At 50.1% G+C, this 22,932-nt stretch overlaps 1 protein-coding gene across 2 annotated transcripts in view; it reads left to right on the top strand.

Moving 5' to 3' along the window:
• kiaa0930 overlaps nucleotides 1-22,932 on the top strand; it is a 104,623-nt gene that overhangs the window by 51,376 nt on the left and 30,315 nt on the right. For both annotated transcript variants that reach the window (XM_048549216.1, XM_048549215.1), the window contains exon 2: nucleotides 16,911-17,059. In XM_048549216.1, coding sequence (XP_048405173.1) covers nucleotides 16,911-17,059 — 149 coding nt within the window. The remainder of the gene's footprint in view (nucleotides 1-16,910; nucleotides 17,060-22,932) is intronic.

Raw genomic sequence — 22,932 nt, 5'->3', positions numbered from 1 at the left:
CTCTGTGTGTGTGTCGCTCGCTCTCTGTGTGTGTGTCGCTCGCTCTCTGTGTGTGTGTCGCTCGCTCTCTGTGTGTGTGTCGCTCGCTCTCTGTGTGTGTGTCGCTCGCTCTCTGTGTGTGTGTCGCTCGCTCTCTGTGTGTGTGTCTCTCGCTCTCTGTGTGTGTGTCTCTCGCTCTCTGTGTGTGTGTCTCTCGCTCTCTGTGTGTGTGTCTCTCGCTCTCTGTGTGTGTGTCTCTCGCTCTCTGTGTGTGTGTCTCTCGCTCTCTGTGTGTGTGTCTCTCGCTCTCTGTGTGTGTGTCTCTCGCTCTCTGTGTGTGTGTCTCTCGCTCTCTGTGTGTGTGTCTCTCGCTCTCTGTGTGTGTGTCGCTCGCTCTCTGTGTGTGTGTCGCTCGCTCTCTGTGTGTGTGTGTGTGTCGCTCGCTCGCTCTGTGTGTGTGTGTGTGTCGCTCGCTCGCTCTCTGTGTGTGTGTGTGTCGCTCGCTCTCTGTGTGTGTGTGTGTGTCTCTCGCTCTCTGTGTGTGTGTCTCTCGCTCTCTGTGTGTGTGTCTCTCGCTCTCTGTGTGTGTGTCTCTCGCTCTCTGTGTGTGTGTCTCTCGCTCTCTGTGTGTGTGTCGCTCACTCTCTGTGTGTGTCTCTCGCTCTCTGTGTGTGTGTGTGTGTGTGTGTGTGTGTCGCTCGCTCTCTGTGTGTGTGTGTGTCGCTCGCTCTCTGTGTGTGTGTGTGTCGCTCGCTCTCTGTGTGTGTGTGTGTCGCTCGCTCGCTCTCTGTGTGTGTGTCGCTCGCTCGCTCTCTGTGTGTGTGTCGCTCGCTCGCTCTCTGTGTGTGTGTGTGTGTCGCTCGCTCTCTGTGTGTGTGTCGCTCGCTCTCTGTGTGTGTCGCTCGCTCTCTGTGTGTGTCGCTCGCTCTCTGTGTGTGTCGCTCGCTCTCTGTGTGTGTGTCGCTCGCTCTCTGTGTGTGTGTGTGTCGCTCGCTCTCTGTGTGTGTGTGTGTGTCTCTCGCTCTCTGTGTGTGTGTCTCTCGCTCTCTGTGTGTGTGTCTCTCGCTCTCTGTGTGTGTGTCGCTCGCTCTCTGTGTGTGTGTCGCTCGCTCTCTGTGTGTGTCTCTCGCTCTCTGTGTGTGTGTGTGTGTGTGTGTGTGTGTGTCGCTCGCTCTCTGTGTGTGTGTGTGTCGCTCGCTCTCTGTGTGTGTGTGTGTCGCTCGCTCGCTCTCTGTGTGTGTGTCGCTCGCTCGCTCTCTGTGTGTGTGTCGCTCGCTCGCTCTCTGTGTGTGTGTCGCTCGCTCGCTCTCTGTGTGTGTGTGTGTGTCGCTCGCTCTCTGTGTGTGTGTCGCTCGCTCTCTGTGTGTGTGTCGCTCGCTCTCTGTGTGTGTCGCTCGCTCTCTGTGTGTGTCGCTCGCTCTCTGTGTGTGTCGCTCGCTCTCTGTGTGTGTCGCTCGCTCTCTGTGTGTGTGTCGCTCGCTCTCTGTGTGTGTGTGTGTCTCTCGCTCTCTGTGTGTGTGTCTCTCGCTCTCTGTGTGTGTGTCTCTCGCTCTGTGTGTGTGTCGCTCGCTCTCTGTGTGTGTGTCGCTCGCTCTCTGTGTGTGTGTCGCTCGCTCTCTGTGTGTGTGTCGCTCGCTCTCTGTGTGTGTGTCGCTCGCTCTCTGTGTGTGTGTCGCTCGCTCTGTGTGTGTGTGTCGCTCGCTCTCTCTGTGTGTGTGTGTCGCTCGCTCTCTGTGTGTGTGTCGCTCGCTCTGTGTGTGTGTGTCGCTCGCTCTGTGTGTGTGTGTCGCTCGCTCTGTGTGTGTGTGTCGCTCGCTCTCTGTGTGTGTGTCGCTCGCTCTCTGTGTGTGTGTCGCTCGCTCTCTGTGTGTGTGTCGCTCGCTCTCTGTGTGTGTGTCGCTCGCTCTGTGTGTGTGTGTCGCTCGCTCTGTGTGTGTGTGTCGCTCGCTCTGTGTGTGTGTGTCGCTCGCTCTGTGTGTGTGTGTCGCTCGCTCTGTGTGTGTGTGTCGCTCGCTCTGTGTGTGTGTGTCGCTCGCTCTGTGTGTGTGTGTCGCTCGCTCTGTGTGTGTGTGTCGCTCGCTCTGTGTGTGTGTGTCGCTCGCTCTGTGTGTGTGTGTCGCTCGCTCGCTCTCTGTGTGTGTGTGTGTCGCTCGCTCGCTCTCTGTGTGTGTGTGTGTCGCTCGCTCGCTCTGTGTGTGTGTGTGTGTCGCTCGCTCGCTCTGTGTGTGTGTGTGTCGCTCGCTCGCTCTGTGTGTGTGTGTGTGTCGCTCGCTCGCTCTGTGTGTGTGTGTGTGTCGCTCGCTCGCTCTCTGTGTGTGTGTGTGTGTGTGTCGCTCGCTCGCTCTCTGTGTGTGTGTGTGTCGCTCGCTCTCTGTGTGTGTGTGTGTGTGTGTCGCTCGCTCTGTGTGTGTGTGTGTGTGTCGCTCGCTCTCTGTGTGTGTGTGTGTGTCGCTCGCTCTCTGTGTGTGTGTGTGTGTGTGTCGCTCGCTCTCTGTGTGTGTGTGTCGCTCGCTCTCTGTGTGTGTGTGTGTGTGTGTGTGTGTGTCGCTCGCTCTCTGTGTGTGTGTCGCTCGCTCTCTGTGTGTGTGTCGCTCGCTCTCTGTGTGTGTGTGTGTGTGTGTGTGTGTCGCTCGCTCTCTGTGTGTGTGTCGCTCGCTCTCTGTGTGTGTGTCGCTCGCTCTCTGTGTGTGTGTCGCTCGCTCTCTGTGTGTGTGTCGCTCGCTCTCTGTGTGTGTGTCGCTCGCTCTCTGTGTGTGTGTGTGTGTGTGTGTCGCTCGCTCTGTGTGTGTGTCTCTCGCTCTCTGTGTGTGTGTCGCTCGCTCTCTGTGTGTGTGTGTGTGTGTGTGTCGCTCGCTCTGTGTGTGTGTCGCTCGCTCTCTGTGTGTGTGTGTGTGTGTGTGTCGCTCGCTCTGTGTGTGTGTCTCTCGCTCTCTGTGTGTGTGTCTCTCGCTCTCTGTGTGTGTGTCTCTCGCTCTCTGTGTGTGTGTCTCTCGCTCTGTGTGTGTGTCTCTCGCTCTGTGTGTGTGTGTGTGTCGCTCGCTCTGTGTGTGTGTGTGTGTCGCTCGCTCTCTGTGTGTGTGTGTGTCGCTCGCTCTGTGTGTGTGTGTGTCTGTCGCTCTGTGTGTGTGTCGCTGTCGCTCTGTGTGTGTGTCGCTGTCGCTCTGTGTGTGTGTCGCTGTCGCTCTCGCTGTGTGTCGCTGTCGCTCTCGCTGTGTGTCGCTGTCGCTCTCGCTGTGTGTCGCTGTCGCTCTCGCTGTGTGTCGCTGTCGCTCTCGCTGTGTGTCGCTGTCGCTCTCGCTGTGTGTCGCTGTCGCTCTCGCTGTGTGTCGCTGTCGCTCTCGCTGTGTGTCGCTGTCGCTCTCGCTGTGTGTGTGTGTCTCGCTCTCGCTGTGTGTGTGTGTCTCGCTCTCTGTGTGTGTGTGTCTCGCTCTCTGTGTGTGTGTGTCTCGCTCTCTGTGTGTGTGTGTGTCTCGCTCTCTGTGTGTGTGTGTGTCTCGCTCTCTGTGTGTGTGTGTGTCTCGCTCTCTGTGTGTGTGTGTGTCTCGCTCTCTGTGTGTGTGTGTGTCTCGCTCTCTGTGTGTGTGTGTGTCTCGCTCTCTGTGTGTGTGTGTGTCTCGCTCTCTGTGTGTGTGTGTGTCTCGCTCTCTGTGTGTGTGTGTCTCGCTCTCTGTGTGTGTGTCGCTCGCTCTCTGTGTGTGTGTGTGTGTCGCTCGCTCTCTGTGTGTGTGTGTCGCTCGCTCTCTCGCTCGCTCTCTGTGTGTGTGTGTCGCTCGCTCTCTCGCTCGCTCTGTGTGTGTGTGTCTCTCGCTCTGTGTGTGTGTGTCTCTCGCTCTGTGTGTGTGTGTCTCTCGCTCTGTGTGTGTGTGTCTCTCGCTCTGTGTGTGTGTGTGTCTCTCGCTCTGTGTGTGTGTGTGTCTCTCGCTCTGTGTGTGTGTGTGTCTCTCGCTCTGTGTGTGTGTGTGTCTCTCGCTCTCTGTGTGTGTGTGTCGCTCGCTCTCTCGCTCGCTCTCTGTGTGTGTGTCTCTCGCTCTGTGTGTGTGTGTCTCTCGCTCTGTGTGTGTGTGTGTCTCTCGCTCTGTGTGTGTGTGTGTCTCTCGCTCTGTGTGTGTGTGTGTCTCTCGCTCTGTGTGTGTGTCGCTGTCGCTCTCGCTGTGTGTCGCTGTCGCTCTCGCTGTGTGTCGCTGTCGCTCTCGCTGTGTGTCGCTGTCGCTCTCGCTGTGTGTCGCTGTCGCTCTCGCTGTGTGTCGCTGTCGCTCTCGCTGTGTGTCGCTGTCGCTCTCGCTGTGTGTCTGTGTCTCGCTCGCTGTGTGTGTGTGTCTCGCTCTCTGTGTGTGTGTCGCTCGCTCTCTGTGTGTGTGTCGCTCGCTCTCTGTGTGTGTGTCGCTCGCTCTCTGTGTGTGTGTGTCGCTCGCTCTCTGTGTGTGTGTGTCGCTCGCTCTCTGTGTGTGTGTGTCGCTCGCTCTCTGTGTGTGTGTGTCGCTCGCTCTCTGTGTGTGTGTGTCGCTCGCTCTCTCGCTCGCTCTCTGTGTGTGTGTGTCGCTCGCTCTCTCGCTCGCTCTCTGTGTGTGTGTGTCGCTCGCTCTCTCGCTCGCTCTCTGTGTGTGTGTGTCGCTCGCTCTCTCGCTCGCTCTCTGTGTGTGTGTGTCGCTCGCTCTCTCGCTCGCTCTCTGTGTGTCGCTCGCTCGCTCTCTGTGTGTGTGTGTGTCGCTCGCTCTCTCGCTCGCTGTGTGTTTGTCGCTCGCTCTCTCGCTCGCTCTCTGTGTGTGTCGCTCTCTCGCTCTCGCTGTGTCGCTGTCGCTCTCGCTGTGTCTCGCTGTCGCTCTCTGTGTGTGTGTGTGTGTGTCTCGCTCTCTGTGTGTGTGTGTCTCGCTCGCTGTGTGTGTGTGTCTCGCTTGCTGTGTGTGTGTGTCTCGCTCGCTCTGTGTGTGTGTGTGTCGCTCGCTCTCTCTGTGTGTGTGTGTGTGTGTCGCTCTCTCGCTCTCGCTGTGTCGCTGTTGCTCTCGCTGTGTCTCGCTGTCGCTCTCGCTGTGTGTGTGTGTCTCGCTCGCTGTGTGTGTGTGTCTCGCTCGCTGTGTGTGTGTGTGTCTCGCTCGCTGTGTGTGTGTGTCTCGCTCGCTGTGTGTGTGTGTCTCGCTCGCTGTGTGTGTGTGTCTCGCTCGCTGTGTGTGTGTGTCTCGCTCGCTGTGTGTGTGTGTCTCGCTCGCTGTGTGTGTGTGTCTCGCTCGCTGTGTGTGTGTGTCTCGCTCGCTGTGTGTGTGTGTCTCGCTCGCTGTGTGTGTGTGTCTCGCTCGCTGTGTGTGTGTGTCTCGCTCGCTCTCTGTGTGTGTGTGTGTCGCTCGCTCTCTCTGTGTGTGTGTGTGTGTGTGTGTGTGTGTCGCTCGCTCTCTCTGTGTGTGTGTGTGTGTGTCGCTCGCTCTCTGTGTGTGTGTCGCTCGCTCTCTGTGTGTGTGTCGCTCGCTCTCTGTGTGTGTGTGTGTCGCTCGCTCTCTGTGTGTGTGTCGCTCGCTCTCTGTGTGTGTGTCGCTCGCTCTCTGTGTGTGTGTCGCTCGCTCTCTGTGTGTGTGTCGCTCGCTCTCTGTGTGTGTGTCGCTCGCTCTCTGTGTGTGTGTCGCTCGCTCTCTGTGTGTGTGTCGCTCGCTCTCTGTGTGTGTGTCGCTCGCTCTCTGTGTGTGTGTCTCTCTCTCTCTCTGTGTGTGTGTGTCGCTCGCTCTCTCTGTGTGTGTGTGTGTCGCTCGCTCGCTCTGTGTGTGTGTGTCTCTCGCTCTCTGTGTGTGTGTGTGTGTGTCGCTCGCTCTCTGTGTGTGTGTGTCGCTCGCTCGCTCTGTGTGTGTGTGTGTGTGTCGCTCGCTCGCTCTGTGTGTGTGTGTGTGTCGCTCGCTCTCTGTGTGTGTGTGTGTGTGTGTGTGTCGCTCGCTCTGTGTGTGTGTGTGTGTGTGTGTGTGTGTCTCTCGCTCTCTGTGTGTGTGTGTGTGTGTGTGTGTGTCGCTCGCTCTGTGTGTGTGTGTGTGTCTCTCGCTCTCTGTGTGTGTGTCTCTCGCTCTCTGTGTGTGTGTCTCTCGCTCTCTGTGTGTGTGTCTCTCGCTCTCTGTGTGTGTGTCGCTCGCTCTGTGTGTGTGTGTCGCTCGCTCTCTGTGTGTGTGTCGCTCGCTCTCTGTGTGTGTGTGTGTGTGTGTCGCTCGCTCTCTGTGTGTGTGTGTGTGTGTGTGTGTGTCGCTCGCTCTGTGTGTGTGTGTGTGTGTGTGTGTGTCGCTCGCTCTGTGTGTGTGTGTGTGTGTGTCTCTCGCTCTCTGTGTGTGTGTCTCTCGCTCTCTGTGTGTGTGTCTCTCGCTCTCTGTGTGTGTGTCTCTCGCTCTCTGTGTGTGTGTCGCTCGCTCTCTGTGTGTGTGTCGCTCGCTCTCTGTGTGTGTGTCGCTCGCTCTCTGTGTGTGTGTCGCTCGCTCTCTGTGTGTGTGTCGCTCGCTCTCTGTGTGTGTGTGTCGCTCGCTCTCTGTGTGTGTGTGTCGCTCGCTCTCTGTGTGTGTGTGTGTGTGTCGCTCGCTCTCTGTGTGTGTGTGTGTCGCTCGCTCTCTGTGTGTGTGTGTGTCGCTCGCTCTCTGTGTGTGTGTGTCGCTCACTCGCTCTCTGTGTGTGTGTGTCGCTCGCTCTCTGTGTGTGTGTGTGTGTGTGTGTCGCTCGCTCTCTGTGTGTGTGTGTGTGTGTGTCGCTCGCTCTCTGTGTGTGTGTGTGTCGCTCGCTCTCTCTGTGTGTGTGTGTGTGTGTGTCGCTCGCTCTCTCTGTGTGTGTGTGTGTCGCTCGCTCTGTGTGTGTGTGTGTGTGTGTCGCTCGCTCTCTGTGTGTGTGTGTGTGTCGCTCGCTCTCTCTGTGTGTGTGTGTGTGTCGCTCGCTCTCTGTGTGTGTGTGTCGCTCGCTCTCTGTGTGTGTGTGTGTCGCTCGCTCTCTGTGTGTGTGTGTGTGTCGCTCGCTCTGTGTGTGTGTGTGTGTGTGTGTGTCTCTCGCTCTCTGTGTGTGTGTCTCTCGCTCTCTGTGTGTGTGTCGCTCGCTCTCTGTGTGTGTGTCTCTCGCTCTCTGTGTGTGTGTCGCTCGCTCTCTGTGTGTGTGTCTCTCGCTCTCTGTGTGTGTGTCGCTCGCTCTCTGTGTGTGTGTGTGTCGCTCGCTCTGTGTGTGTGTGTGTGTGTGTGTGTGTCTCTCGCTCTCTGTGTGTGTGTCTCTCGCTCTCTGTGTGTGTGTCTCTCGCTCTCTGTGTGTGTGTCTCTCGCTCTCTGTGTGTGTGTCTCTCGCTCTCTGTGTGTGTGTCTCTCGCTCTCTGTGTGTGTGTCTCTCGCTCTCTGTGTGTGTGTCGCTCGCTCTCTGTGTGTGTGTCGCTCGCTCTCTGTGTGTGTGTCGCTCGCTCTCTGTGTGTGTGTGTGTGTGTGTGTGTGTGTGTCGCTCGCTCTCTGTGTGTGTGTGTGTGTGTGTGTGTGTCGCTCGCTCTGTGTGTGTGTGTGTGTGTGTGTGTGTCGCTCGCTCTGTGTGTGTGTGTGTGTGTGTGTGTCGCTCGCTCTGTGTGTGTGTGTGTCTCTCGCTCTCTGTGTGTGTGTCTCTCGCTCTCTGTGTGTGTGTCGCTCGCTCTCTGTGTGTGTGTCGCTCGCTCTCTGTGTGTGTGTCGCTCGCTCTGTGTGTGTGTGTGTCGCTCGCTCTCTGTGTGTGTGTGTGTCGCTCGCTCTCTGTGTGTGTGTGTGTCGCTCGCTCGCTCTCTGTGTGTGTGTGTCGCTCGCTCGCTCTGTGTGTGTGTGTGTCGCTCGCTCGCTCTGTGTGTGTGTGTGTCGCTCGCTCTCTGTGTGTGTGTGTGTGTCGCTCGCTCTCTGTGTGTGTGTGTGTGTGTGTGTGTCGCTCGCTCTCTGTGTGTGTGTGTGTCGCTCGCTCTCTGTGTGTGTGTGTGTGTCGCTCGCTCGCTCTCTGTGTGTGTGTGTCGCTCGCTCGCTCTGTGTGTGTGTGTGTCGCTCGCTCTCTGTGTGTGTGTGTGTGTCGCTCGCTCTCTGTGTGTGTGTGTGTGTCGCTCGCTCTCTGTGTGTGTGTGTGTGTGTGTGTCTCGCTCGCTGTGTGTGTGTGTCTCGCTCGCTGTGTGTGTGTGTCTCGCTCGCTGTGTGTGTGTGTCTCGCTCGCTGTGTGTGTGTGTCTCGCTCGCTGTGTGTGTGTGTCTCGCTCGCTGTGTGTGTGTGTCTCGCTCGCTCTCTGTGTGTGTGTCTCTCGCTCTCTGTGTGTGTGTGTCTCTCGCTCTCTGTGTGTGTGTCTCTCGCTCTCTGTGTGTGTGTGTCTCTCGCTCTCTGTGTGTGTGTGTCTCTCGCTCTGTGTGTGTGTGTGTCGCTCGCTCGCTCTGTGTGTGTGTGTGTCGCTCGCTCGCTCTCTGTGTGTGTGTGTGTGTGTGTGTCTCTCGCTCTCTGTGTGTGTGTCGCTCGCTCTCTGTGTGTGTGTCGCTCGCTCTGTGTGTGTGTGTGTCGCTCGCTCTCTGTGTGTGTGTGTGTCGCTCGCTCTCTGTGTGTGTGTGTGTCGCTCGCTCGCTCTCTGTGTGTGTGTGTCGCTCGCTCGCTCTGTGTGTGTGTGTGTCGCTCGCTCTCTGTGTGTGTGTGTGTGTCGCTCGCTCTCTGTGTGTGTGTGTGTGTGTGTGTGTGTCGCTCGCTCTCTGTGTGTGTGTGTGTCGCTCGCTCTCTGTGTGTGTGTGTGTGTCGCTCGCTCGCTCTCTGTGTGTGTGTGTCGCTCGCTCGCTCTGTGTGTGTGTGTGTCGCTCGCTCTCTGTGTGTGTGTGTGTGTCGCTCGCTCTCTGTGTGTGTGTGTGTGTCGCTCGCTCTCTGTGTGTGTGTGTGTGTGTGTGTCTCGCTCGCTGTGTGTGTGTGTCTCGCTCGCTGTGTGTGTGTGTCTCGCTCGCTGTGTGTGTGTGTCTCGCTCGCTGTGTGTGTGTGTCTCGCTCGCTGTGTGTGTGTGTCTCGCTCGCTGTGTGTGTGTCTCGCTCGCTCTCTGTGTGTGTGTCTCTCGCTCTCTGTGTGTGTGTGTCTCTCGCTCTCTGTGTGTGTGTCTCTCGCTCTCTGTGTGTGTGTGTCTCTCGCTCTCTGTGTGTGTGTGTCTCTCGCTCTGTGTGTGTGTGTGTCGCTCGCTCGCTCTGTGTGTGTGTGTGTCGCTCGCTCGCTCTCTGTGTGTGTGTGTGTGTGTGTGTGTCTCTCGCTCTCTGTGTGTGTGTGTGTGTCGCTCGCTCTCTGTGTGTGTGTGTCGCTCGCTCGCTCTCTGTGTGTGTGTGTCGCTCGCTCGCTCTGTGTGTGTGTGTGTCGCTCGCTCTCTGTGTGTGTGTGTGTGTGTCGCTCGCTCTGTGTGTGTGTGTGTGTGTGTGTGTCTCTCGCTCTCTGTGTGTGTGTCTCTCGCTCTCTGTGTGTGTGTCTCTCGCTCTCTGTGTGTGTGTCTCTCGCTCTCTGTGTGTGTGTCGCTCGCTCTCTGTGTGTGTCGCTCGCTCTCTGTGTGTGTGTGTGTGTGTGTGTGTCGCTCGCTCTGTGTGTGTGTGTGTGTGTGTGTGTGTCTCTCGCTCTCTGTGTGTGTGTCGCTCGCTCTCTGTGTGTGTGTCTCTCGCTCTCTGTGTGTGTGTCTCTCGCTCTCTGTGTGTGTGTGTCTCTCGCTCTCTGTGTGTGTGTGTGTCGCTCGCTCGCTCTGTGTGTGTGTGTGTCGCTCGCTCGCTCTCTGTGTGTGTGTGTGTCGCTCGCTCTCTGTGTGTGTGTGTGTCGCTCGCTCGCTCTGTGTGTGTGTGTGTGTGTGTGTGTCTCTCGCTCTCTGTGTGTGTGTCTCTCGCTCTCTGTGTGTGTGTCGCTCGCTCTCTGTGTGTGTGTCGCTCGCTCTCTGTGTGTGTGTCGCTCGCTCTCTGTGTGTGTGTCGCTCGCTCTCTGTGTGTGTGTGTGTGTGTGTGTGTGTCGCTCGCTCTGTGTGTGTGTCTCTCGCTCTCTGTGTGTGTGTCTCTCGCTCTCTGTGTGTGTGTCTCTCGCTCTCTGTGTGTGTGTGTCTCTCGCTCTCTGTGTGTGTGTGTCTCTCGCTCTCTGTGTGTGTGTGTCTCTCGCTCTCTGTGTGTGTGTGTGTCGCTCGCTCGCTCTGTGTGTGTGTGTGTCGCTCGCTCGCTCTCTGTGTGTGTGTGTGTCGCTCGCTCTCTGTGTGTGTGTGTGTGTCGCTCGCTCGCTCTGTGTGTGTGTGTGTGTGTGTGTGTGTCTCTCGCTCTCTGTGTGTGTGTCTCTCGCTCTCTGTGTGTGTGTCTCTCGCTCTCTGTGTGTGTGTCGCTCGCTCTCTGTGTGTGTGTCGCTCGCTCTCTGTGTGTGTGTCGCTCGCTCTCTGTGTGTGTGTCGCTCGCTCTCTGTGTGTGTGTCGCTCGCTCTCTGTGTGTGTGTCGCTCGCTCTCTGTGTGTGTGTCGCTCGCTCTCTGTGTGTGTGTCGCTCGCTCTCTGTGTGTGTGTCGCTCGCTCTGTGTGTGTGTGTGTGTGTGTGTGTCGCTCGCTCTGTGTGTGTGTGTGTGTGTGTGTGTCTCTCGCTCTCTGTGTGTGTGTGTCGCTCGCTCTCTGTGTGTGTGTCTCTCGCTCTCTGTGTGTGTGTCGCTCGCTCTCTGTGTGTGTGTCGCTCGCTCTCTGTGTGTGTGTCTCTCGCTCTCTGTGTGTGTGTGTCTCTCGCTCTCTGTGTGTGTGTGTCGCTCGCTCTCTGTGTGTGTGTGTGTCGCTCGCTCTCTGTGTGTGTGTGTGTCGCTCGCTCGCTCTGTGTGTGTGTGTGTCGCTCGCTCTCTCTGTGTGTGTGTGTGTGTGTGTCGCTCGCTCTCTGTGTGTGTGTGTGTCGCTCGCTCTCTGTGTGTGTGTCGCTCGCTCTCTGTGTGTGTGTCGCTCGCTCTCTGTGTGTGTGTCGCTCGCTCTCTGTGTGTGTGTCGCTCGCTCTCTGTGTGTGTGTCGCTCGCTCTCTGTGTGTGTGTCGCTCGCTCGCTCTCTGTGTGTGTGTGTGTCGCTCGCTCGCTCTCTGTGTGTGTGTGTGTCGCTCGCTCGCTCTCTGTGTGTGTGTGTGTCGCTCGCTCGCTCTCTGTGTGTGTGTGTCGCTCGCTCGCTCTCTGTGTGTGTGTGTGTCGCTCGCTCGCTCTCTGTGTGTGTGTGTGTCGCTCGCTCGCTCTCTGTGTGTGTGTGTGTCGCTCGCTCGCTCTCTGTGTGTGTGTGTGTCGCTCGCTCGCTCTCTGTGTGTGTGTGTGTCGCTCGCTCTCTGTGTGTGTGTCGCTCGCTCTCTGTGTGTGTGTCGCTCGCTCTCTGTGTGTGTGTGTGTCGCTCGCTCTCTGTGTGTGTGTGTGTCGCTCGCTCTCTGTGTGTGTGTGTGTCGCTCGCTCTCTCGCTCGCTCTCTGTGTGTGTGTGTCGCTCGCTCTCTCGCTCGCTCTCTGTGTGTGTGTGTCGCTCGCTCTCTCGCTCGCTCTCTGTGTGTGTGTGTCGCTCGCTCTCTCGCTCGCTCTCTGTGTGTGTGTGTCGCTCGCTCTCTCGCTCGCTCTCTGTGTGTCGCTCTCTCGCTCTGTGTCGCTCTCTCGCTCGCTGTGTGTGTGTGTCTCGCTCGCTGTGTGTGTGTCGCTCTCGCTCGCTGTGTGTGTGTCGCTCTCGCTCGCTGTGTGTGTGTCGCTCTCGCTCGCTGTGTGTGTGTCGCTCTCGCTCGCTGTGTGTGTGTCGCTCTCGCTCGCTGTGTGTGTGTCGCTCTCGCTCGCTGTGTGTGTGTCTCGCTCGCTCGCTGTGTGTGTGTGTCTCGCTCGCTCTCTGTGTGTGTGTGTCTCGCTCGCTCTCTGTGTGTGTGTGTCTCGCTCTCTGTGTGTGTGTGTCTCGCTCTCTGTGTGTGTGTGTCTCGCTCTCTGTGTGTGTGTGTCTCGCTCTCTGTGTGTGTGTGTCTCGCTCTCTGTGTGTGTGTGTCTCGCTCTCTGTGTGTGTGTGTCTCGCTGTCGCTCTCTGTGTGTGTCTCGCTGTCGCTCTCTGTGTGTGTCTCGCTGTCGCTCTCTGTGTGTGTCTCGCTGTCGCTCTCTGTGTGTGTCTCGCTGTCGCTCTCTGTGTGTGTCGCGCTGTCGCTCTCTGTGTGTGTCGCTCTGTCGCTCTCTGTGTGTGTCGCTCTGTCGCTCTCTGTGTGTGTCGCTCTGTCGCTCTCTGTGTGTGTCGCTCTGTCGCTCTCTGTGTGTGTCGCTCTGTCGCTCTCTGTGTGTGTCGCTCTGTCGCTCTCTGTGTGTGTCGCTCTGTCGCTCTCTGTGTGTGTCGCTCGCTGTCCGTCTCTCTCTATAATTGGAAGATGGTTTAGGTTTTTTTAAAAACAGTATCCTGGATAATTAGAGATAATGGGAACTGCAGATGCTGGAGAATTCCAAGATGAAATGTCAGGCTGGATGAACACAGCAGGCCAAGCAGCATCTCAGGAGCGCAAAAGCTGACGTTTTGGGCCTAGACCCTTCATCAGAGAGGGGGATGGGGGGAGGGAACTGGAATAAATAGGGAGAGAGAGGGGGAGGTGGACCGAAGATGGAGAGAAAAGATGATAGGTAGGGTGGGATAGGTCAGTACAGGGAAGACGGACAGGTCAAGGAGGTGGGATGAGGTTAGTAGGTAGATGGGGGTGCAGCTTGGGGTGGGAGGAAGGGATGGGTGAGAGGAAGAACCGGTTAGGGAGGCAGAGACAGGTTGGACTGGTTTTGGGATGCAGTGGGTGGGGGGGAGGAGCTGGGCTGGTTGTGTGGTGCGGTGGGGAGAGGGGATGAACTGAGCTAGTTTAGGGATGCGGTGGGGGAAGGGGAGATTTTGAAACTGGTGAAGTCCACATTGATACCATTAGGCTGCAGGGTTCCCAGGCGGAATATGAGTTGCTGTTCCTGCAACCTTCGGGTGGCATCATTGTGGCAATGCAGGAGGCCCATGATGGACATGTCACCTAGAGAATAGGAGGGGGTGTGGAAATGGTTTGCGACTGGGAGGTGCAGTTGTTTGTTGCGAACTGAGCAGAGTGTTCTGCAAAGCGGTCTCCAAGCCTCCGCTTGGTTTCCCCAATGTAGAGGAAGCCACACCGGGTACAGTGGATGCACCCCAAGCCGCACCCCCATCTACCTACTAACCTCATCCCACCTCCTTGACCTGTCCGTCTTCCCTGTACTGACCTATCCCCTCCCTACCTCCCCACCTATACTCTCTCCACCTATCATCTTTTCTCTCCATCTTCGGTCCGCCTCCCCCTCTCTCTCCCTATTTATTCCAGAACCCTCACCCCATCCCCCTCTCTGATGAAGGGTCTAGGCCCGAAACGTCAGCTTTTGTGCTCCTGAGATGCTGCTTGGCCTCCTGTGTTCATCCAGCCTCACATTTTATCCTGGATAATTAGGCAGGTTTTGTCGGATGCATCTTACCTCCCTAGAGGAGTTGCTCAGGCTGAAAGTCTTCAGGTGCCTTGTGACTGTTCGACTAGTGAAGAAAACTTTTTCAGATTCTCAGTGTTGTTCCTGCCAGGTTATTGCTCACTGAGCTCCATCCCTGTCTCTCTGGCATTGCCTTCTAAAAACAGAAGAAGCAGAGGATTGAACATTTCTAACACTTCTGTGAGATTTGTGACTTCCTCCTAAGTTGATATTAACCAGTGTAAGTGACCTCACTTTCTTCTGCTTGGATTCCACTGTGAACCTGGGAAAGTCTATGAAATCATTTTCCGGTTGTCCCTTGATGCGTAGGTCAATAACACATTGTTTTTGGAGGAGGGTTTGGACAGCTGTTTGCCTCTGAACCAGTTGCTGTCTGGGAGGATTGTAATCCCTTCCAACTCTTTTTGTGAAAGTAGAGACCTGCGTGAAGGCTGTGAAGTGAAAGTTGTTGTTTGTGACCCACGCATTTTGAACAGTTGTGCATGGAATTGTTCTATAACTTGGGGTGTTGACATGCTGCAGACAGTTACTTCAGCTACACCGTGCAGTCTTATTTCTGTGAGCTTTAACATCGGTTTCTCCAGCTATGGTAACTAGTTTGTTAGGACTGTACTGTAGCATTTGTTCCTGTGTGAAGTATAAGGTAACAGGGAAGAGTCGTGTCGGATTCAGCATTAACCATTTCTCTCTCCACATCTGCTGAATTTCTCCGTCATCTTTTCTTCTTTTAGATTTCCATCATTTGTAATGTTTTGCTTTAATCAAAATCAGTAAGACCTCCCCAGAGGTAAAAATAGTCTGTCTTCTCTGGCTCATCTGGATTGGTCAGCTCTCCTAGGAATGCCTTTGGTATCTTTTTTTCTAATCTTTCCTGACGACAGTGAATGATCTTTTGTGTTGACCTCTGAGTGACCACCAGTTCTTGTGGCTCTGCAACAGGGTCCCACTCTGCATATCATTTGGAAGAGGCATATCATTTTCAAATGTAGTAATCCTGGATATGGTCTGTGTCTGAGACCTTGTCCTGCCACGCTGATTCTAGTCATTTGCATCAGATGTTTAACTATTTTTCTCTGTAGGCTTGTCATATGCCCTTCTTTAACATGCATACCTTTATTAAGTGAATAGACTCTGTTACCCTTTTGAGGTATGGTTTATATTCTCTGCGTATGCCTGGGCGTTCCTAGCTTCTGCATCAACACATTGAATAGTTTTCTGCAATGTTCTGTTTGTTCTTGTTAATTATCAAAACCTTTTAAGATGGCTTCAGAAGTTTCTGTACGCTTTGAAGCTTTGGGGAATAACATCCACGTTGGAATATAATAATTGAACAGAATTGTGTATGAACCTCGTCAGCATCAGGCTTTGCGTTTAATTTTGAAACAATGCTGTTGCTAAGAACCATTCTGACTCCATGAAGTCCAGTCTAGTGTGCTGTGTCGTCTATCGCTGACATTTTAATCTGCCAGGAAATCGTATTTCTTTTTTCTATTTCTTATTAATGTGCTGATTAATCTTATTACAGTAAAGATTTTTAAAGTCTGGACAATTTCAATCTTGATTCAAATCTGCTATTTTTTCAGTTGGATTCCAGTTTTAATTGGTGCTCTTTTTAAATTGAATGAATGTCAAATTTGCTAGACACTGCTACAGCAATTTTGCAGTCTGCTCTTTACTTGCCAATCTTTTACATTTTTTACTCTATATTTACTACTTTTAAAATTGTGTTACTGGCTATTTTGTAGCAAGTCACGGTTTTAATTTTTAAAAAATCTGTTTGTACTGTGCTGTAATGTTCTATGCTCTATATATCTCTGTGCTGACATACTGAGCTTTACCATGTTTTTTAATGATCAAAGTAGTGGCTTCCTGCTTTCTAGGGTTTATACATCTTCTGCAGTTAAGACAGAGTTTTCCTGCTTTGTGCTGGGTAAAATGTATGAATTCTTACCAAGGTGGTCTAAACACCAAGTACTTTCTTTTACACAAATATTACCATATAGTTCTCTGATTGCAGCCTTTATAATTCCTCCCACTGAAAGCACTGCTTAATTACTGAGTTTGCATCTATTTGAGTCTTCACTTTTCCTGACTTTTCTTCTGCTGGATGCCTTTTGAATTGCCTTATTGTCAGCCTTAATAAATTCTGAAGACCTTTAATTCTGTAATCCTGTTCTACATTTCCTTTTGGAACATTTTCACTGTGGTGCCTAATGTCAGTGGCATTTGTGCGCATTCTGAGAGATGGTACTCTGTGCTTCCTTATCTTACCTTTTTGGTCTTTGCACTATATTTGATAAAGTTATTTCCATATTCCATGGGGCTCCCTAACTTTACCACTAAAACTCTCTGCCACTCTTGTAAACATCCTCTTTCACTAAGATCTCTGTTTCATCACCATTTCTTCCTTTTTTCTGGCCCAGTCTCTTGTCCTAGTATTTCAGTTTCTGAATACAGTTTTAACTTCGAAGTACTTAGCTTGCCCTTTTTGATATTTTACATCTACAGCTGTTTCTGTCTGTCTGTCTGTTTGTCAGGAGCTGAAATGTAATTACCCATCGTATTAACGCAGTGTTACTTTTTAAAATGATAAACCTGTACGCTTCCAATTTTTTTTTCATCCAGATCTCTCCCCGTATTGCCAGTCAGATCTACAGCTCTGCAGATCTATGTGGTATTTTTCCAAATGACCGTACCTGCTACCTTTTTGTGGAATTTGCCTCTACCAATATGTGGTATTAGGCCAGGGTTGTTTGAGCTAGTTTGTTGCCAGCAATGCTCACTATCTAGTAAACAGAGGCTATACTATTGTAGAATATCTACAGTGAAACTGCCATATGGGCTGTTGCCTGGGGCGCACACCAAGCCAAATATCAAGTATGCCTGGAGAACCATCAACTTTGAAAGGCCCTGTTTGGTCTGTCCAAAACTTGTTATCTTCCAGAATAAGGAGTTGACCCTGACCAAGTGTTGCAGACTGGCAAATTTCAGGGGCCAGGATTACATACTGACGGACACACTAAAGCTTGAGGCAGCTGCCGCCAAGGTGTAGTGGAGGAAAAACTTCCGCCTGAGGTCTTACTGCTGAAGTTAAATGGGGTCTGTTCCTCCTAGTGTCCCATGCATGTAAACATTGTCTTAACTCTCTCCAAACAAACCAATGCTTGTTTGTTTTCTTGAAATACTATTGAACAGAACCAAACTGCATTTATGACTGTGAAAATCTACAGAAGAGGCACTTTTTTAAAGATAAGAAGGTTTATTACATAATGGCAATAAATAAAACTACATTTGGTCATTTAATCTTTGTTTATCATTGTTTAAACAGTGCAAACTAGTCATGAACCTTTTTGTTGATTTTTGCCTGCTACATTGAAAAGTTTGATAACAATATATTCTGTATTGCTAACAGCATTTTGGGGATGGGGACAAAGAGTTTAGACTGTTATTGGCAGAGATTAATCACAAAATATGTTGGTTAAACTTGCTTTTTTCATGTTAGATTTTCACTTGGACAATTTACTTGCTTACTAGGCTGTTTCAAAGATGATCGTATTGTCTTTTGGACCTGGATGTTTTCAACTTACTTCATGGAGAAATGGGCCTCAAGACAAGATGACATGTTGTTCTATGTACGTCGCAAGCTGACCTTCGTTGGCCCAGACAGCAGTGATGGAAAGCAGGTAGGCACAGGCAATGAGTAAATTAAAGATGTCTTGTGTTCATTAGTTCATGCCTTGTTTTTCTGAGCTCTCAAATGACTTGCTGTTAATTGGACTTTCAAACCTTTTGACTTCCTTTTCCAGTTTTGCTTAATTGTTCCAACATTGTTAAATGAATATATACCAAGTAAGAGATAACAAGGTGTAGAGCTGGACGAACGCAGCAGGCCGAGCAGGAAGGCTGAGATTTCTGAATAAGGGTTTAGGCCCGAGACGTCAGCCTTCCTGCTCCTCTGCTGCTTGGCCTGCTGTGTTCATCCAGCTCTACACCATGTTATCGCAGATTCTCCAGCATCTGCAGTTCCTACTATCTCTGAAAAGATATCAAGTAAGGAAAGGTTAAACAGAGATCTTGCTCCGAAGTCTTTTCCTTATGTAAAATTTTTGGATTTGATCGATTTTAATTTCAAAAAGGAGGTTAAACTTTTTATTAACCTTTTAAAGGGAAAGAAACTATTACATATTGTTTCGATATATTCAGTTTAATAGTTTGTTCATTTGGGGTTGGAGTCAATATGATGACATGTACTTTTGGTGCCTATTGCAAAGGAATGGAATATAAAAATGGGAAGATCCACAGCAGTTGTACGTGGCCTGCGGCTACTAGTTCAGAACAGGGACAGTGCCTGTGGGAGTACAAGATTTTCAATTCAGTTTAGTTTAAGTTGTTTAAATGATGCGTCCACCCTCTTCTATTTGGCAGAAAGCCAGTAGGAATGTCACATGCAGACTAGGGTTCAGCAGCAAGCTCCAACAAGTGAGCCCCATCCAGCTCCCGGCACTAGATGCCCTACAGTCAAATCAGTCCAGACCTTGTTGAAAGATTGTCTATACATGGAGCAATATGGCTCTATGCTTGCATTGCTGTCCTCAGCTAGAGTCAAACTGCAAGGTCCCAGACTTGCTCTTCCTTGGAGCTTCTCATTGATAAAGATCCAGTCATTTTATTACATTCACGTTCGTCAATGAATATCCTAAAGACTTAAGAGAAAAAGTTGTTTTCTTTTTATTCTGAGCACATTTTTAGTTTGTTTGGTAGAAGTAATGCATTATAAACTAAAATAAATTGGGCAGGACAATTTGGTTATTTTTGACCATTGTTTGAGGTTTCTTTGCTTAGATGGTCATTTTGTGTAAGATGAACAAAAGCTGTTGCCTTTCTCTTGTGATATTTCAGCAGAACGCCTGAGTAGCATTTCAGCAACTGCACATTATTTCCACTCCAGCTGAAATTTTCTGAGGCTGCAATTGAAAGTAAGCTGTTTAACGAGCATTAGATGGAGGTAAATCCTAACCCAACACCAGGCTGTGCAACTTGTACAACTCTGGTCAGTTATATTTTCCTGGGAAAATTTCACAGCAAATGAATTGTTCTGGCTTTCTTTGCCCGCTTAGTTTCCTCTCGTGTTGTCTTTCTCTTTTAAAAGATGGTACTTCCAGAATGTTCTTCACTTTCAAAGCTTAATCAACAACCTTGTGTTACTCCTTAGCACCCATATTTCTGGTCTAACTTCTGATCGACAGTCGTATGTATTTTTGTGGCTTTGTATCAAATTCTGTCCGCTTACATCTCTGAAATGTGTTAGGATGTTTTACTTTCTTAAAGCTGCTCTATAAACCTAGCTTGTAGCTATAAATAACTCCTTACTCTGGCAGAATTGCAGATTTACAAAAGCTTCAGTCAACAGGATAAGGAAACTGACACTGCCTGGCATCTAGACTAGAAAGTATTTAAATATAGCAGATTCCTTAATAACTCAAATGCAGCTCACACATGGCTGCTGCCTCTGTTCCATTTTCCTTTCGAATAGAGCCAACTTGATGAGCTGAATTGCTTTTTTTAAAATATGTTTTGCTTCTGTTATTGGGGTCTTGGAAATAAGTGCAGTGATGTGTTTAGCGTACCTAATGATCTTATGTTGTGATCATGCCTGACAGTGCAGGCTCATTATTCGCAAAAGAATATTGCTCAACTCCCCACCACCATCAAGAAATGATGTTCTTATAGTCATCCCAATGATGACCGAGTCCCCTATCCTACTGTTATTCACTGAAAGATGATTTCTAATTGTCCTGTGTTCCTACTTTTGAAAAATCCAGTAATTTCTGAAAATTCCAGGACAAGCCTGATTGGCAATCTGATCGATTTGTACTATGTTTCAATGCATGGAAACCCTGTATTACTTTGGAAATGCTAAAACCTTTTTAGTCTGATGTGAATTTTTTTTAAAGAATTGTGTTCACTTAAGTTTATTGAGCCTTAAAGTAGAGCGGTTATCCCTTTTCTTCTCCACACCCCCCCCCCCCCCCCCCCCCCAATTGAATTTGATGGCAACAACCCAAAGAGACTGAAGCAAGTTGCAAGGTGAGTTGGAGCTAGAGGTATCAGCATGGGAAACTGTGGCATATAAAACACAATTTCAATTTATTATGGGATTTTATTCTGGAAGATGGAAAAGGATTAGTAATTTGGAGTTGTCATGAAAAAAACACTCCAGGGTGGTTTCTAGTCTCTCTCAACTCTACACCCCTACTGCTCAGAGCTGATTCTTGCACTGTGATTTTTTTTGTTGTGCTTTTTTCTTTAATGCAAAGCATTATTACAGGTACAGCATCTATGACATAATGAGATTCCTCTGCTGCCCAAATTGTTTGGGCACAACTAGACAGCAAACAAAATTAAATTTAGGGACAATCCTTTCTCCACCAGCTTCCTTGTGGAGTGCACCCACCCAATAAAAGCAAATTATTCAGCTGGATGGAGAATTCAACTCTGGTAATTGCCTAGGGATTATGTGCACCTGAATAATTATTCATGAGCTGTACCGTGGGCCTGGCTACATTCTCTGTTACAATTCAACATAGAACTAATTAAAATCTGTAACTACTTAGCATTAGACAACATGTTTGTTTCTGAGTAAATGTATTCAAACTTCAAATACAAATAATATGCTGAAAGATTTCTGTTTCTTTTTATCAACTTTTATTTTTCTCTACTAAATTATTTTCAGATTGAAGCAAATGGTTGGCCAATTTCTTTTGGTTATTAGTCTTGCTGATTTAACCGATCCAGTACATTATTTTTAAGCAAAAGGAATCTCAAAACATCAATTGACATCAACTGGGCGGAACGGTGTCTCAGTGGTTAGCACTGCAGCCTCACAGCACCAGGGACCCAGATTTGATTCCACCCTCAGGTGACTGGTCTGTGTGGAGTTTGCACATTCTCCCCGTGTCTGTGTGGGGTTCCTCGAGTGCTCAGGTTTCTTCCGACAGTCCAAAGATATGCAGGCTAAGTGGATTGGCCATGGTAAATTGCCTGTAGTGTTCAGGGATGTGTAGGTTAGTTGGGTTATAGGGGGATGGGTTTGACTGGAGTGCTCGGAGGGTTGGTGTGGACTTGTTGGGCCGAAGGGCCTGTTTACACATTGTAGGGGTTCTGTGATCTATGTCAGCTCCACATTCCAGCTGTATCAAAACTGGGGCAGGAGTTTAAACTGGTACTGAGGAGATTTCAGTGTTATGAAATTTGTAGGGTAACTAGATTAAACTCCAATATAACTGATTATTAAGTGATATTCAAATCTTGAAATCTAATTGCTTTCAAGAAAATATAGCGGAGCAGGTCATGTGTAGCGTGTGAAGTCTCGTGATTACCTGCATTACCCCATAGCATCCACATCAGCAGCTCAGCGTTGTTGAGCTGGAGTCATAATTTCAGACATTACAATGCATCATGGAGGGGGTCTAGATATCGGGAGGTTTTGATCCAGGGGATAGTCTCCTCGTCCTCGTCCTCGTCCTCGTCCTCGTCCCGCCCCCAGCCCCCCCACCAACCTAGGCCAGTTACTTCTGATTTAGTTTGTGGCTGAAGTGATTGAATAGTTTGCATGGATTATTTTGTCAAGCCATGCTGAGATGTATTTCTAGAAAGAATCATTACAGCAATGATAGATAGATCTGAAAATATAAACATTTATTGCAGATTTATTTTGGTGCTTTGTTGTCTGAACATCCTGCTGTATACTGGAGCAGAGAGATCTCCAGTTGTGGAGGCAGAAGCTTCAAATAATGAGTTGATTTTTTAATGGAATAACGGTCTTTGGAGTGCACATATTGGCCCAATCATTAAACACACATCCATTCTAATCTTATTTACTGGCACTTGGCTCATAGCCTTTCAAGTGTTCATCAAAATGGTTCTTAAATGACTTGAGGGTTCTTACCTCAACCACCCTTTTTCGGCAGTGAGTTTCAGATATTTCCTTAAATCCTCTGAACTTTCTGCTCCTTCCCTTATCTTTTTTTAAAAAAATCTGTGCCCCCTGATGCTAAGGGGAAACAGTTCTTCCTATCTGTCCTGTCTATGCCCCGCAGAGCTTTGTACACCTTAATCAGATTTCCCCACCTCCTGCCACCCTTAGCTCCTCCCACCCCTTAGCTTTACTGTTATGGAGTCATGGAACTGTACAGCATGAAAACAAGACCCTTCAGTCCAACTCTTCCATAAATAAATCTAGTCCCAATTGCCAGCGTTTGGCCCATATCCCTCTATTCATATACCCATCCCGATGCCTTTAAATGCTCTAGTCTCCCTTCATGGTTGAATCACTCCAGCCCAAGCAACATTTTGGTGAATTTCTTCTACATTCTCTCTAGTGCAATCACACCTTCCTGTAGTGTGGTGACGAGGACTGCACACAGTTCCCCAGCTGTGGCCTAACCAGCATTGCATACAGCTTTATCATTATTATATTATCACTCTTGTATTCCATGCCTTGAATAAAGGGAAGTATCACATCTGCCTCCTATGCCCCCTTTCTGTTTTGCTGCCTTCAAGGATCTAATAACTTGCACATCAAGGTCCCTTTGATCCTCTGTGCTTCCTATGGTTCAGCGATTTAATGTGTTCTTCCAAAATGCATCACCTCTGTCTTTTCAGAACTAAATTCCATTTCTACTGTTCAGCCCATCTGACCACCCTATCTTTCTTGTCCTGTAAATTCTTCCCTCCTCACTATTTAACACACCACTAATTTCTGTTAGCAGCAAATTTGTTAATCATACCCGTTACATTCATGTATAAATCAGTAATGTACAGAATAGGCAGCCACCGGACAGCCTTTCCACCATCACCCTCTGCTTCCTACACCAAAGCCAACGTTGGATCCAATTTGCCAAATTGCTCTGGATCCCATTGGCTCTTATCTTCTTAACTGGACAACCACGGGAGACCTTGCCAAAAGCCTTACTTGAAGTCTGCAAAGACCATTGCACTACCCTTATCTGAGCACCCAGTCACTTCCTTTTTAAAAACAAATGCGATGAAAATTACATAGTAACTCGCATACTCAAGCATCAACGTGTGTTCTCACCAAAATGCAAGTTACCTTCTGACTGAAGTGTTTGTCCGTGATCAATACTAAAATGTGCTCATCCCAATAAAGTGCTTGCAATAAACCAACAGTATTATTTCAAAAAAGTAGTATGAGTTCCCAAAATCAGCTGAACTATGGGACAAGATAATACAAAACTGACTGATCCTGTGTCAGGAATGACACACCATCAAGATTAACTTGACCTCCGTCCCTGTTTAGAAACAGCCCACTAGCATTGATTTTTCCTTTCCCCAACGTAACACTTGGGCTTGATTTTTTTTTGTCACATTCATAAGTGATATGTGTGTAACAAACACATCAGTGTGTACAAAGAATATAATAGTTTTGTACTGTCACTAGAGAAAAGGTGAGCAGAATAACTCCATACCTTTTGTGTGATGATAAAACATGACTCGAAGGGATCCAATCTATTTCAATGTAGGCGAGGAAAGGAAT

Source organism: Stegostoma tigrinum, chromosome 18 (assembly GCF_030684315.1).
Source record: "Stegostoma tigrinum isolate sSteTig4 chromosome 18, sSteTig4.hap1, whole genome shotgun sequence".
NCBI lineage: Eukaryota > Metazoa > Chordata > Chondrichthyes > Orectolobiformes > Stegostomatidae > Stegostoma > Stegostoma tigrinum.
The sequence above is the reverse complement of the archived record's forward strand: the minus strand, read 5'-3'. Positions and strand labels throughout refer to the sequence as shown.